Source organism: Cyanistes caeruleus, chromosome 5 (genome assembly GCF_971803275.1).
Source record: "Cyanistes caeruleus chromosome 5, bCyaCae1.hap1.1, whole genome shotgun sequence".
Classification (NCBI taxonomy): Eukaryota; Metazoa; Chordata; class Aves; order Passeriformes; family Paridae; genus Cyanistes; species Cyanistes caeruleus.
In genome coordinates this window covers 82,943,757-82,957,281 of record NC_141705.1, presented here as the reverse complement: position 1 = coordinate 82,957,281, position 13,525 = coordinate 82,943,757, and the positions used below count along the sequence as shown (strand labels likewise).

Here is a 13,525-nt window from a genome sequence, read left to right as displayed (position 1 = left end):
GGGCGGACACCCGCAGGACCCGAACCCCCGCATCCCGGCTCCGGCTGTGGGCTCCGTCACCCGCTTTCGGTCAGCCCCGTCCCGGCATCGCGGCAGGAGGGGGGAGTCGAGTCCCGGCGAGGGAGTGCCCAGTCCCCCCGGCCTTGTCTCAACCCCAATCCGGCCGTGCTCCGCCGCCCCCGAGACCCGCCACCCGGGGCCGGCCGGGGGAGAGGCGGCACCGCTCCGCCGGCGGACACCGGCAGGACTCTGCCCCGCGGCAGACCCCGTCCCGAGCCGCGGCCCCGCCGCAGCGCGCAGGGCTCGGAGCGGAGCCCGCCGGGAGCAGCCCCCGGGCCGGGGCTCGCCCGGCGCCGAGCGAGAGTCCCGGGCCGGCGGCACGGGGGGCGGGGCCGCATGAGGAGCGGGGCCACGGGGCACAGCCCGAGCGCGCCTGGGAACTGCCGGGGGGTCCCGGGCGGCGCCGCCTCTCCGTCATCGAGGCGGCATCGGCCTCGGGTCCGGGATCGGTTCCGGGTCCGGGATGGCGGCGGCGATTCCCGCCGCGGAGCCCCCGTGTGGGCCCGGGACCCCGCAGGGCGCCCTCTGGCGGACGCGGAGCGCCCGGTGCGAGCGCGCCGCCCCCGGCGGCCCCGGGACAGCGGCACGAGGGGGGCGAGGCCAAGGAGGGGCGGGGCCGGCTCAGGGGCGGGGGCACGGAGCGCGTGCGCAGCTCGGGACAGCAGAGCGCGTGCGCGGCGCGGGGCCGCCTCAGGTGTGCGGGGCGGGGCCGGCACAGGTGCGAGGGGGGGGGACCGAGGCCACTTAAACACCGGAAGGGCGGCGGCCGCCATTTTCTCCGGGAGGAGCCGGCTGCGGCCGCTCCGGTGAGGCGCTTCTCTCTTTTCTGCTTTTATCTCTCCATTCTGCTTTTATCTCTCCTTCCTGCTTTTATCTCTTCTCTCTGTCTCTTCTCTCTCCTCTGCTTTTATCTCTCCTCTCTGCTTCTTTCTCCTCTCCGCTTTTATCTTTCCTCTCCGCTTTTATCTTTCCTCTCTGCTTTTACCTCTCCGCTTTTATCTCTCCTTTCTCTGCTTCTTTCTCCTCTCTGCTTCTTTCTCCTCTCTGCTTTTATCTCCTCTCTGCTTTTCTCTTCTTTCTGCTTTTCTCTCCTCTCCGTTTCTCTCCTTTCTCTGCTTTTATCTTTCCTTTCTCTGTTTTTCTCTCTCCTTTCTGCTTTTATCTCTCCTTTCTCAGCTTCTCTCCCCTCTCTCCTTCTCTGTTTTTCTCTCTCCTCTGCTTTTATCTCTCCTTTCTGCTTTTATCTCTCCTTTCTGCTTTTATCTCTCCATTCTGCTTTTATCTCTTCTCTCTATCTCTTCTCTCCACTCTGCTTTTATCTCTCCACTCTGCTTTTATCTCTCCTCTCTGTTTTTATCTCTTCTCTCTCTCTCTTCTCTCTCCTCTGCTTTTATCTCTCCTTTCTCTGCTTCTTTCTCCTTTCTGCTTTTATCTCTCCTCTCTGCTTTTATCTCTTCTCTCTATCTCTTCTCTCTCCTCTGCTTTTATATCTCCTTTCTCTGCTTCTTTCTCCTCTCTGCTTTTATCTCTACTTTCTCTGCTTTTATATCTCCTTTCTGCTTTTATATCTCCTTTCTCTGCTTTTATATCTCCTTTCTGCTTTTATCTCTCCTTTCTCAGCTTCTCTCCCCTCTCTCCTTCTCTGTTTTTCTCTCTCCTCTCTGCTTTTATCTCTCCTTTCTGTTTTTCTCTCCTCTCCTTCTCTCTCCCGTCTCCTTCTCTCCCCTCTCTGCTGTTCTCCCCCGTCTCCCCTCGCACCGCCCGCCCCCCCCTGCCCCCGCCTCTGTTCCTGCTCTGTTCCCTTACAAACCCTGACTCCTGTCTCTGTTCTTCCTTCTCCTTCTCCCTCCATCCTCCCGCCCGTCCCGACCCTGCAGCCTCCCGTTATCCTCGCCTGTGCCCGCTCTTACCCTCCCTGTCCCCCTTCTCCTTCCTCTCTCGTCCTTATCCTTTCCCTCTCTTCCTCATCCTCCTTCTCTCGTCCTTATCCTTTCACTCTCTTCCTCATCCTCCTTCTCTCTTCCTTATCATCCTTCTGTCGTCCTTATCCTTTCCCTCTCTTCCTCATCCTCCTTCTCTCTTCCTCACCCTCCTTCTCTCATCCTTATCCTCCTTCTCTCGTCCTTATCCTTTCCCTCTCTTCCTCATCCTCCTCCTCTCTTCCTTTTCATCCTTCTCTCGTCCTTATCCTTTCCCTCTCTTCCTCATCCTCCTTCTCTCGTCCTTATCCTTTCCCTCTCTTCCTCATCCTCCTTCTCTCGTCCTTATCCTTTCCCTCTCTTCCTCATCCTCCTTCTCTCTTCCTCACCCTCCTTCTCTCGTCCTTATCCTCTTTCTCTCGTCCTTATCCTTTCCCTCTCTTCCTCACCCTCCTTCTCTCGTCCTTATCCTTTCCCTCTCTTCCTTATCCTTTCCCTCTCTTCCTCATCCTTTCCCTCTCTCGTCCTTATCCTCCTTCTCTCTGTCCCTTTCTGTCTTCCCCCGCAGCCGCGGGGCTCGGGGCGCCGGATAATAAAGCCCCGAGGGCCGGAGCCGGCGCCCCCGGCGGGAATCCCCTCACGGGGCCGGAGCCCGCGGTGCGGGTCCCCCCACGCACAACACGGCCCCACACTGCCGGGTGTCCCCACATCACACTGGGGGCTCCCGGGGGGCTTAGGGTGGGCCCCCTCCTCCGGAGGGGTCTGGGGTGGGGTAGCGAGGGTTGGGGGGCTGCGGGGGGGATTGGGATGGGGGGGTTTGGGAAGGGCCCCCTCGTTAGGAGGGGGTCCCGGGTGGGGGGGGAGGGTTAGGGGGGGTTTAGGGTGGGCCCCCTCCTCTGGAGGGGGTCCTGGGGGGTGTGGGGTGGGGGTTTGGGAAGGGCCCCCTCGTTAGGAGGGGGTCCCGGGGTGGGTTGGGGGGGGGGTTTGGGAAGGGCCCCCTCGTTAGGAGGGGGTCCCGGGTGGGGGGTGGGTTAGGGAGGGCCCCCTCCGGAGGAGGGGGTCCCGGGGAGGGGCGGGGGGCGGGGCCCCCTCCGGAGGGGGGGGCCCGGGGTGGGGGGGGCTGGGGGGCTCCGCCCCCTAAGCCCCTCCCACTTCAGGCCCTCCCCTCCGGAGGGGGCTCCGCCACCCGGCCCCTCCCCAGGACCCCCTCCTCCGGACCGGGGCCCGGGGGGGGGAGGGGGGGCGGGGTGGGTGGGGGGGGGCAGCAGGAGGGGTCACGTCACTCTGCACCACAATCGCACATTTGTGTCTAACAACAGCACTCCCCCTCCTATTCCCCCCCACCCACCCCGCCCCCCCTCCCCCCCCGGGCCCCGGTCCGGAGGAGGGGGTCCTGGGGAGGGGCCGGGTGGCGGAGCCCCCTCCGGAGGGGAGGGCCCGAAGTGGGAGGGGCTTAGGGGGCGGAGCCCCCCAGCCCCCCCCACCCCGGGCCCCCCCCTCCGGAGGGGGCCCCGCCCCCCGCCCCTCCCCGGGACCCCCTCCTCCGGAGGGGGCCCTCCCTAACCCACCCCCCACCCGGGACCCCCTCCTAACGAGGGGGCCCTTCCCAAACCCCCCCCCCCACCCACCCCACCCCCCCCAGGACACCCTCCAGAGGAGGGGGCCCACCCTAAACCCCCCCTAACCCTCCCCCCCCCACCCGGGACCCCCTCCTAACGAGGGGGCCCTTCCCAAACCCCCCCCCAACCCTCGCTACCCCACCCCAGACCCCTCCGGAGGAGGGGGCCCACCCTAAGCCCCCCGGGAGCCCCCAGTGTGATGTGGGGACACCCGGCAGTGTGGGGCCGTGTTGTGCGTGGGGGGACCCGCACCGCGGGCTCCGGCCCCGTGAGGGGATTCCCGCCGGGGGCGCCGGCTCCGGCCCTCGGGGCTTTATTATCCGGCGCCCCGAGCCCCGCGGCTGCGGGGGAAGACAGAAAGGGACAGAGAGAAGGAGGATAAGGACGAGAGAGGGAAAGGATGAGGAAGAGAGGGAAAGGATAAGGACGAGAGAAGGATGATAAGGAAGAGAGAAGGAGGATGAGGAAGAGAGGGAAAGGATAAGGACGAGAGAAAGAGGATAAGGACGAGAGAAGGAGGATGAGGAAGAGGGAAAGGATAAGGACGAGAGAAGGAGGATGAGGAAGAGAGGGAAAGGATAAGGACGAGAGAAGGAGGATGAGGAAGAGAGGGAAAGGATAAGGAAGAGAGGGAAAGGATAAGGACGAGAGAAGGAGGATAAGGACGAGAGAAGGAGGATGAGGAAGAGAGGGAAAGGATAAGGACGAGAGAAAGAGGATAAGGACGAGAGAAGGAGGATGAGGAAGAGAGAAGGAGGATGAGGAAGAGAGGGAAAGGATAAGGAAGAGAGGGAAAGGATAAAGACGAGAGAAGGAGGATGAGGAAGAGAGGGAAAGGATAAGGAAGAGAGGGAAAGGATAAAGACGAGAGAAGGAGGATGAGGAAGAGAGGGAAAGGATAAGGACGAGAGAAGGAGGATGAGGAAGAGAGGGAAAGGATAAGGAAGAGAGGGAAAGGATAAGGACGAGAGAAGGAGGATGAGGAAGAGAGGGAAAGGATAAGGACGACAGAAGGATGATAAGGAAGAGAGAAGGAGGATGAGGAAGAGAGTGAAAGGATAAGGACGAGAGAAGGAGGATGAGGAAGAGAGGGAAAGGATAAGGACGAGAGAGGAAGGAGAAGGGGGACAGGGAGGGTAAGAGCGGGCACAGGCGAGGATAACGGGAGGCTGCAGGGTCGGGACGGGCGGGAGGATGGAGGGAGAAGGAGAAGGAAGAACAGAGACAGGAGTCAGGGTTTGTAAGGGAACAGAGCAGGAACAGAGGCGGGGGCAGGGGGGGCGGGCGGTGCGAGGGGAGACGGGGGAGAACAGCAGAGAGGGGAGAGAAGGAGACGGGAGAGAGAAGGAGAGGAGAGAAAAACAGAAAGGAGAGATAAAAGCAGAGAGGAGAGACAAATGCAGAGAGGAGAGAGAAAAACAGAGAAGGAGAGAGGGGAGAGAAGCTGAGAAAGGAGAGATAAAAGCAGAAAGGAGAGAGAAAAACAGAGAAAGGAAAGATAAAAGCAGAGAAAGGAGAGAAACGGAGAGGAGAGAAAAGCAGAAAGAAGAGAAAAGCAGAGAGGAGATAAAAGCAGAGAGGAGAAAGAAGCAGAGAGGAGAAAGAAGCAGAGAAAGGAGAGATAAAAGCGGAGAGGTAAAAGCAGAGAGGAAAGATAAAAGCGGAGAGGAAAGATAAAAGCGGAGAGGAGAAAGAAGCAGAGAGGAGAGATAAAAGCAGAGGAGAGAGAAGAGACAGAGAGAAGAGATAAAAGCAGGAAGGAGAGATAAAAGCAGAATGGAGAGATAAAAGCAGAAAAGAGAGAAGCGCCTCACCGGAGCGGCCGCAGCCGGCTCCTCCCGGAGAAAATGGCGGCCGCCGCCCTTCCGGTGTTTAAGTGGCCTCGGTCCCCCCCCCTCGCACCTGTGCCGGCCCCGCCCCGCACACCTGAGGCGGCCCCGCGCCGCGCACGCGCTCTGCTGTCCCGAGCTGCGCACGCGCTCCGTGCCCCCGCCCCTGAGCCGGCCCCGCCCCTCCTTGGCCTCGCCCCCCTCGTGCCGCTGTCCCGGGGCCGCCGGGGGCGGCGCGCTCGCACCGGGCGCTCCGCGTCCGCCAGAGGGCGCCCTGCGGGGTCCCGGGCCCACACGGGGGCTCCGCGGCGGGAATCGCCGCCGCCATCCCGGACCCGGAACCGATCCCGGACCCGAGGCCGATGCCGCCTCGATGACGGAGAGGCGGCGCCGCCCGGGACCCCTCGGCAGTTCCCAGGCGCGCTCGGGCTGTGCCCCGTGGCCCCGCTCCTCATGCGGCCCCGCCCCCCGTGCCGCCGGCCCGGGACTCTCGCTCGGCGCCGGGCGAGCCCCGGCCCGGGGGCTGCTCCCGGCGGGCTCCGCTCCGAGCCCTGCGCGCTGCGGCGGGGCCGCGGCTCGGGACGGGGTCTGCCGCGGGGCAGAGTCCTGCCGGTGTCCGCCGGCGGAGCGGTGCCGCCTCTCCCCCGGCCGGCCCCGGGTGGCGGGTCTCGGGGGCGGCGGAGCACGGCCGGATTGGGGTTGAGACAAGGCCGGGGGGACTGGGCACTCCCTCGCCGGGACTCGACTCCCCCCTCCTGCCGCGATGCCGGGACGGGGCTGACCGAAAGCGGGTGACGGAGCCCACAGCCGGAGCCGGGATGCGGGGGTTCGGGTCCTGCGGGTGTCCGCCCTGCGGTCCCGGGCGGTGCCGCCTCTCCCCCGTGGGGCGGATCGGGCTCGGTCCCGGGCTCGGCATCGCGGCGGGAGGGCGGCGCCGGCTGCGGGAGCGCTGCGGGTCCCGGTTCGGACGCGGCGCCCCCGCCTGGGCCCGGCCGGTCCCGCAGCCCCGGAGCGCTCCCGGCCCGGGCCCCCCGCTCCGCCGGCCCCGAGGCCGCGGCGGGGCCCGAGCCGAGCTGGGCGCCCGCGTCTCCCTCCTTCCCTTCCCCGGCGCAGCAGCTCCGTGGGGCTCCGGCCCGCCGCGCCCCAGGGGAATGAGGGAGACCGGCGGGGCGGCGCAAGAAGGGACACCCCGATCACAGCGGGTTTTGTATTTTAGCTTTACTCTCTTCCGGAGGCCAACGAGGAACCCGGCTGCTCCTCGGCTGGCTCACGGGGGTGGCAGATGCCTTCGCCACCCTGCCCAGTTAAGCCCGGGAGAGCTGGAGCAGCACGGAGGAAGGGCGGCGGTGCAGTCGCTAAGACGGGAGCAGGGGGAATTGACAGCTGCCCCTCCTCACCAGACTAAAAAAATACCCGTATGACTTGCAAGTGCACCTGCTTCACTTCCCTGCCCTGGCCCTGGCAGAGGCCGCCGCTGTCCCTCGGTGGATGAAGGTTCCTGACGGTGCAGCAGCGGCCGCCCGCCGCCTTCGGGGCGCCCCGGGGCAGCTCCACCTCGCTGTTCAAGGGGAGCTCCTCGGGAGCACGCACCACCCAGCGAGGTGTCCTGCCTTTGCAATGGCATTAATTCCTTCAGGAACACGAATAAAGTGTTTTTAAAGAGCTTTCTCATGAGTGCCTCAGGGGAAAAAAAAATGAAATTACGGGACTAACATCCTCATCTTCATTTCTTGTATCAGAGGTGAAGTGTGAAGGCCCAGAGTCTACAATTCACCAAGTGTTCGGGAGGTCCTGGACAGAGGAGTCCATTTTGGGCTACCAAAAGCACTGGGTACTCCATACCTGGTAGAGAGCATCCACCTTGAGAGTAAATCCATCAACTCCGGGCATGCTGCTCACCGAGTGGAACTCGGACAGCTGGGAAGCAAAGTGGGCAGAGTCAAAAGGCACAGCGTGGAAATACTTACCCGTCACTTCTGTCTGGTTTCGGTGCTGGAAAGTCAGAGAAGTGTGGTGAGGGATGCTGTCTGCTTTCCCAAGGGAGGCTGGAAGCCAGAGCCCCACCAAACACCTGTGTCAGGGATCTAGTCCGAATGCCCCATCTCCACACGTACACGTGGGCACCGATTGAGGAACACACTCAAAGGGTGGGGGAAAACTGATCTGGTGTTCACAGCTGGCAGCAGCAGCAGCAGCAGCACAAAACATCCCCCACGGGCTCCCTTCCTCATCCCTTTGCAGCCACCGCCTGCCGGTTGCCAGAGCAAATCCCAAACGGGAAGAAGCAGGAGCAGAGCACTCACCAGGAGGAGGAATCGGTGCTTCAGGTACTTGTGGGGCTGGATGCAGCCGTACTGGGGCCCCTGGTTGTAGACGGTGCCCGTGGGGTCGAAGAGGGGCACGTGGCCAGCCCTGCCTGTGCACAGGTAGACCTTCTCCAGCTGCAGCTTGTAAGCGGCGTTGAGGTTTTGTTCGGGGGGCCAGAGCACGCGCCGGTACAGGATCTGCCCGGGGGGAGGTCGGGACAAAGAGGGGCAGGTGAAATTTCCCAAGCAGGAAAACGCTGCCAGAGCCAAGTGTCCGTGTTCAGAAGGGTTGGGGTTGTTTGGGAAGGGCTCGGTGTGTGGGAGTGACAAAACGCGGTGCCAGAGCACGCTGTTCTTTCACAGGGCTGTAAGATGTCAATTACTGCTGTAGAAGAGGCAAAGCTACACGTGGGTTCTGCCCTTTCCTCTCCAGGGAATGGAAGCTGTGAAAGCAGAAATGCTGGGCACAGGCAGAAGAGGAGAGGTAAATCCTACCCTTGGATAAAGCCCCCTTGTAATCCATTTCTGCCAGAGACCTTTCCGATTTGGTGGGGTCCATTAGAAAAACCTTCTCGTTGTTACAGAGCTGAAACTCTGTGTTCAGGGAGTAAACAACTGGAAGTGGGCGGTTTGTCTGCCGGAAGGCGATCGGGATCAAAAACCTGCAACTGGGACAAGGAAGGAAACAAAGGGGAGATGAGGTTTGGACGGGTGTGCACCCCAAAGGGGCCGAGCCTGCCCTCCTGCCCTCTTACCGCTCGGGAGCGTGAGCCGGGCAGGGCAGGGCAGGGGCTTGGCTCCAGGCTCTGCCCACGGCGGCGTGAGCTGCACCGTGCAGGGCATCAGGAAGATGGTGTATCCTCCAGAGTAATCCTTCCTGGGAACAGACAGAAGACCCTGCAGCCACCAAGCACAGCTCAAAGCCCTTCACCCAGGGCAGCACCTCTCCCTTGCCCCAGCAATGTCATCCAGCAGTCCCCGAGGGACAAGTGTGACTCTGGGATCAGTCTATCCACAGGCCGCACTGCTGGAAACATTCCTTTCCAAGAGGCTGAGCTGATTTTTCTCGCAGTACAACAGTGCTCCAGCTCTGACCAAGCTCCTGAGCATTCCGTGCTATTGCTGGCGTGGCTGCTGGAGGGGTGCCAGGGAGAACGTGGTGCTGTGGGGGAAGCTGCTGGAGGGGACTGCACCCCCAGCCCTCACCTGTTGTAGGAGCTGGTTGCTCTCCAGAGCTGGTAGGGAGAATCAAAAGTCTGAGCGCTCCACAGCAGCTGCAGGGCAAATTCGATGCCTCCCAGGTGCTCTGGAGTTACCAAAGAGGACCTGACACCTGGCAGGCTGTGGTGCTCCATGACAAACAGCCCTGGGGGAGGACAAGGAGGTGACGGGAGGCAGAGCGCGGAGAGGCCCCACCTCGCAGGGGCAGAGGGGCTCCCGGCGGGGACGGGGACTCGTTCCGCTGCCTGTGCCGTCAGAGCAGAGCTCTGTGTGACCCTGCTCTGTGTCCCTGCCAGGATCGCTGCCCTCACCTCTGAACTTGGCCTGCGTCTTGAACTCGATGACCGGCCGGCCGTCCTCGCGGATGTAGATGGGGATTATCTGCAGGCAGGCCGAGAGCGCGCTGTCCGTCTGGATCCCTGCAAGGACAGCAAGCGCCACTGGGAGCCCACACAGCACCCTCGCTCTCCTCTGCTGGGCTCTGCCAGCCCCAGAAGCGCTTGGGACACCTCCACAAGGCAGGGTTCAGCTGGGATCAGCCTCCAGTGAGCCAGCTGCACGCTCCCTCCGTCAGCCACCGGCTGCCTAAGCCCCCCGCAAGCACAGAGGAAGGCAATATTCCGAGTTCCCCGCTCCCTCAGGACTCTGGGGGCAGTGCAGGAGCTAAGGGGAAAACATGAAGGAACCACTTCTTCCATAGCCCTTGGAGCGCCTCAGGCTCACCTGTCCTCCAGAGAACGGTGTCGTAGAAGAAGGAGAACTCCATCTCGCTGCGGTGCTCCGGGGAAGCCCAGCCCCTCGGTGCCGTCACACAGATGTAGGACACGTAGAGAGGGACGTGGACTGTCAGGAAGGACTGAGCAGAGTCCCTTGCCTGGCAATAAAACCCCAGAAAGGGGGTTATGCGCCTTGCAGTGAAGTCAGAGGTGACTCTGGACGTTCTTTACGTGCAGGTACCTCAGACAAACCGGCGTTGTAATGCGGGGGCAGTGCTAAGGCTCCCTGGGACCATGGGACAAAGGAACTCTGGGCACAATTTCACCTCAAAACCCCCCTGATTTCCAAGGCTGTGAATTAAAAATGAGCAATTCTGCTTGCTCAGGCCTCCCAGAGCTCTCCATTTATTATCTGCAGAGTGCAGCTGTACTTTGCAGGCCCTGGAGAATTCGGGGAGATGTTCCAGCCTGGCTGGGGCCAGGCTCCACATGCTCCACTGGGCAGTTTCTCCGGCCAGGCGGCTCCTCTGGGTTTGTGCAAACAATTGGAGCTATAAAAGGAAACTTCAGGAACTAGTTCCAGGCTGGCAGGAATTAAGAGAGATGATGCTGGTCCAAGCAATTTAATGGGAGAGCCTGGGGGAGATGGAGTGGGCTGCACGTGGATAACGCAGCCAGGAGAGGACAGTGAGACACCCCAAACAGGGAAAGCCACTCGTTTCTAGAGGAACATTTTTGGCTTCTGGTCTCTTAATTAGGGAATGAGCCAAAATATCCCATGTTGTGGAGCATGGCCTGAGCCGCCTCTGCTCATTTCTATTGGCCGAGAACACAGTCAAACTTATAAAAGGGAGCCCAGCTGAGAACGTTTTGTATTTCCAGTACGGCCCTACATTAAAAGAAACCAGTATTTTCCTGGCACTCTGAAGATTTAGAGAATAAAATAAATGGAAAATGAATGAAATGGAAAATAAATGAAATAAATGCACACAGCACTGTTTTCTTCCAGGTGAGGGTGGGGGGAAAGCCACGCTCCACCTGTGCAGGGCAGAGCAGCAGCTCCACACACGGCAGAGCTGTGCCTGAGAACTGAGAGAGATCTGGGATACCTGGAGAGCTCTGGATGGGCCTCTCACCTGGAAGTCAGCGGTGACAGAGCCCCCACAGACATCAGTTAACTCGGTCATGTCGTAATAAGCGTCGAAGGTCCAGATGCAGCTCTTGAGGTTGAGGTGCTGGTACAGCTGGATGCTCTTGGGCTCCCTCACCGCGGGCTCCAGCTGGTAGGGGCGGTCGTAGCCCGGGCCCAGCACGAAGCTGTCCTGGGTCACCTCGTCTAGGAACCCTGCCTCTGAGGGAGAGAAGTCAGGACACTGATCCCTCCCCATTTGAAACAGCCCGAGACCAAGAATGGAGGCCTTGTTTCCTAATTATCACCACCTTTATAACCAGCGCTCGCCTGCCCCTGCAATACACAGGCACAGGGAGGGAGCTGCAGTTATTTACACAACAGAACAAGTAACATACCAAATTAAACACCCAGCACTATACCTCACTTTTGGAAACAAAACCTGGGCAGACACTTTAGTGTGCAAAACCCCTGTAAGAATAAAACCTGCTTTAAATATCTTAGGCATCAAGCCACAGACACGCCTATGAAATTCAGTGCAGCAGTGACAAAAAAAGGAATTATTTCCTTAACCTGTGAATAATCACCTCTAAGATTCTGTGATGCAGTTGCCACTGCACACAGCCACAAGCGGCCTTTTTATTAACAGGCAAAAGAACAAAGGAATCCCAGTTTATCCCTTCTGGTCTGCAAAGAAACAGAGACGGGAGAGATGCTTCTCAGAGGAGCATGGTAAAAAGACACATGGTGTAGAATATGGAACAGCTGGTGGTTCAGCATCTCTTCCACTGCAAGATCCAGGGGATATCTGATGATACCTTGGAGGCAGGAGTCACAAAAGCTGCCGGAGAGGGAAGACAAAGGAGCTCAACCCTATCTGCTCTTAGGTTTTAGCACTGTGACCTTTACCTTAACTTACAGTTAAGTGTTTCTGACAGTGTAAATCCCTTTTGTTTTGATTTTAACAGAGTGCAAGAATTCAGTGATGAAGTAACAGTGGCATACAGCCTTTCATTTCCCCTGGTCCTCTCACCCAGCAATGAGGTCTCACAACAACAATACAACAATAAATAGTTATAGAAGGTAACTCACTGCGCTGAAGAGTCCTTCAGAAGGATGGGAGCCACAACTGAGGCAGATCCTTGGACAGATAAGCCAGAGGTGCTTAGGCCTCGTGTTTCCCCCTTACCCCAGAACCAGCCCCAAAAGGGGAACACAAAGTTCACAGGCTTCTCTTTGAAATTAACGCCATATAAAGAACAAAACATCCTAAAAAAGCTACATGTCATACAAATAAACCGGCTACCTTCTCTATGCCTTGAATCTATTTTTTTTCCCCCCTGTGTTCCTCCTTTCCATCCTTCTGCGTAGCCTTGTAGCAGATAAATCTGTTCAATAAAGGGCCCAGCTGACTGTGAGCAGAAGGCAAAGCAGAGGATTTGTCAGCATGAAACCCACACTGCAAAGATGAACGAGCATCAGGGGCAGTTAAAAATCTGCTAGAAATTAGTGCTAATGTCACACTACCCTCTCTTCCCTGTTTTCCATATCCAAAAGGAAAGGAAGTTGTGCCTGAGCCAGAAAAGCTAAAAGGGTCGGGCAATGTGCTCACCTGCCATCCCACACAGCTGGGTGTGACTTAATGCACCAAACACAAGGGAATCGTTGCCAGCTGGGCAATAGACACCACGAAGCACACAGCTTTTCCGTGCTGTCAGCAGCTGCAAGGGGAGGATTGCCTCCCAGAAACATACCAAAACAATGAAAATAAAAAAAAAATACAAATTAACATCTATTTCCACCACACATGTTTAAATTTATATACTATATTCATTTATATATGACAAGCAATATATAAAGTATCAAAATATATTATTTTAACGTGTATACGTATGTTATTATATATTAAATATATTACATACATTTTAATGATATATATTCATTATGTATATAATACATATATAAAATCAATATATATAACATATATATTAAATATAAATCTGTTTGTATATATTGGCATTACTTCTATTTCTTTACTTTTCTGGTTGCACATACGTCTATATCTTTATATACTTAATATACATTTCTATGTTTTTATTTTTGTTGTATTTATTTAAAAGCCCCGAAGCTAACCTAATAAAAACCAAACAGTCCCTTTATCTTAAACGGTATTTAAAAATATTTTAATATATATTTTTTATCATATTTATATACCTTCTTGATATACAAAACACATAACATATCCTAAAAGATATCATATTACCATCTATACGTACAGAAATCATATTATAGATTATAAATCAACATATATGTATATATTTCTATTACTTATTTTTACGCCTACATATATATATATTTTTTTTCTCTATACCTTTATATATTCATTCTTTCAATATATTATTTATTTTTATTTTTCCTATTTATCTAAAAGCCCTGCCTCTAACTAAATAAAAACCAAGCAGCCCCTTTTTCTTCAATATTTTTTAATATCTATTTTGATCATCTTTATACTTACAAATATATACTCGGTTGATAAGCTGCCCCAGCCCCGGCCCCCGCTCTCACCGTTCCGACACACAGAGCAGCCGCCTCCTCGGGCTGCTTCGGTCCCGGGGCCGGGGAGCGACCGTTGGGTCCCGATGCCATTGGGGTTTCCGCCATTGCCCGGGGGGGGGCCGAGGGGGAGAGAACGGAGCGAGAGCAGCGGCGGCGAGGTACGGGTCGTC

The 13,525-nt window shown here is 57.6% G+C and overlaps 2 protein-coding genes across 2 annotated transcripts; both read right to left on the bottom strand.

The window, feature by feature from the left end:
• Window positions 1-6,630: 6,630 nt before the first annotated feature.
• On the bottom strand, window positions 6,631-8,256 carry LOC147653326 (extracellular matrix organizing protein FRAS1-like). Its single transcript, XM_086890454.1, has 3 exons — window positions 8,140-8,256; window positions 7,731-7,931; window positions 6,631-7,344 (listed from the first exon to the last, which is right to left on the bottom strand). Exons 1-3 carry the CDS (start codon window positions 8,254-8,256, stop codon window positions 7,243-7,245), a joined length of 420 nt encoding a protein of 139 aa, XP_086746580.1. The 3' UTR covers window positions 6,631-7,242.
• Window positions 6,631-13,525, bottom strand: LOC147653325 (extracellular matrix organizing protein FRAS1-like). The gene is made up of 8 exons (XM_086890962.1): window positions 13,315-13,525; window positions 12,412-12,520; window positions 10,807-11,021; window positions 9,678-9,828; window positions 9,266-9,373; window positions 8,940-9,099; window positions 8,489-8,610; window positions 6,631-8,401 (listed from the first exon to the last, which is right to left on the bottom strand). Exons 2-8 carry the CDS (start codon window positions 12,416-12,418, stop codon window positions 8,388-8,390), a joined length of 777 nt encoding a protein of 258 aa, XP_086747088.1. The 5' UTR covers window positions 12,419-12,520; window positions 13,315-13,525; the 3' UTR covers window positions 6,631-8,387.

What these genes read in the sequence shown, in the direction of transcription:
- LOC147653326 (XM_086890454.1), bottom strand. Translation starts at nt 8,256, where the DNA reads ATGGATTACAAGGGGGCTTTATCCAAGGGTAGGATTTACCTCTCCTCT. An exon ending in GGAAAGGGCAGAACCCACGT is followed by an intron (nt 7,932 to 8,139) that starts GTAGCTTTGCCT and finishes CCCCCCGGGCAG; the next exon opens with ATCCTGTACCGGCGCGTGCT. An exon ending in AGCACCGATTCCTCCTCCTG is followed by an intron (nt 7,345 to 7,730) that starts GTGAGTGCTCTG and finishes TTTGCTTCCCAG; the next exon opens with CTGTCCGAGTTCCACTCGGT.
- LOC147653325 (XM_086890962.1), bottom strand. An exon ending in GACGCAGGCCAAGTTCAGAG is followed by an intron (nt 9,100 to 9,265) that starts GTGAGGGCAGCG and finishes GTCCTCCCCCAG; the next exon opens with GGCTGTTTGTCATGGAGCAC. An exon ending in GCAACCAGCTCCTACAACAG is followed by an intron (nt 8,611 to 8,939) that starts GTGAGGGCTGGG and finishes GTCTGTTCCCAG; the next exon opens with GAAGGATTACTCTGGAGGAT.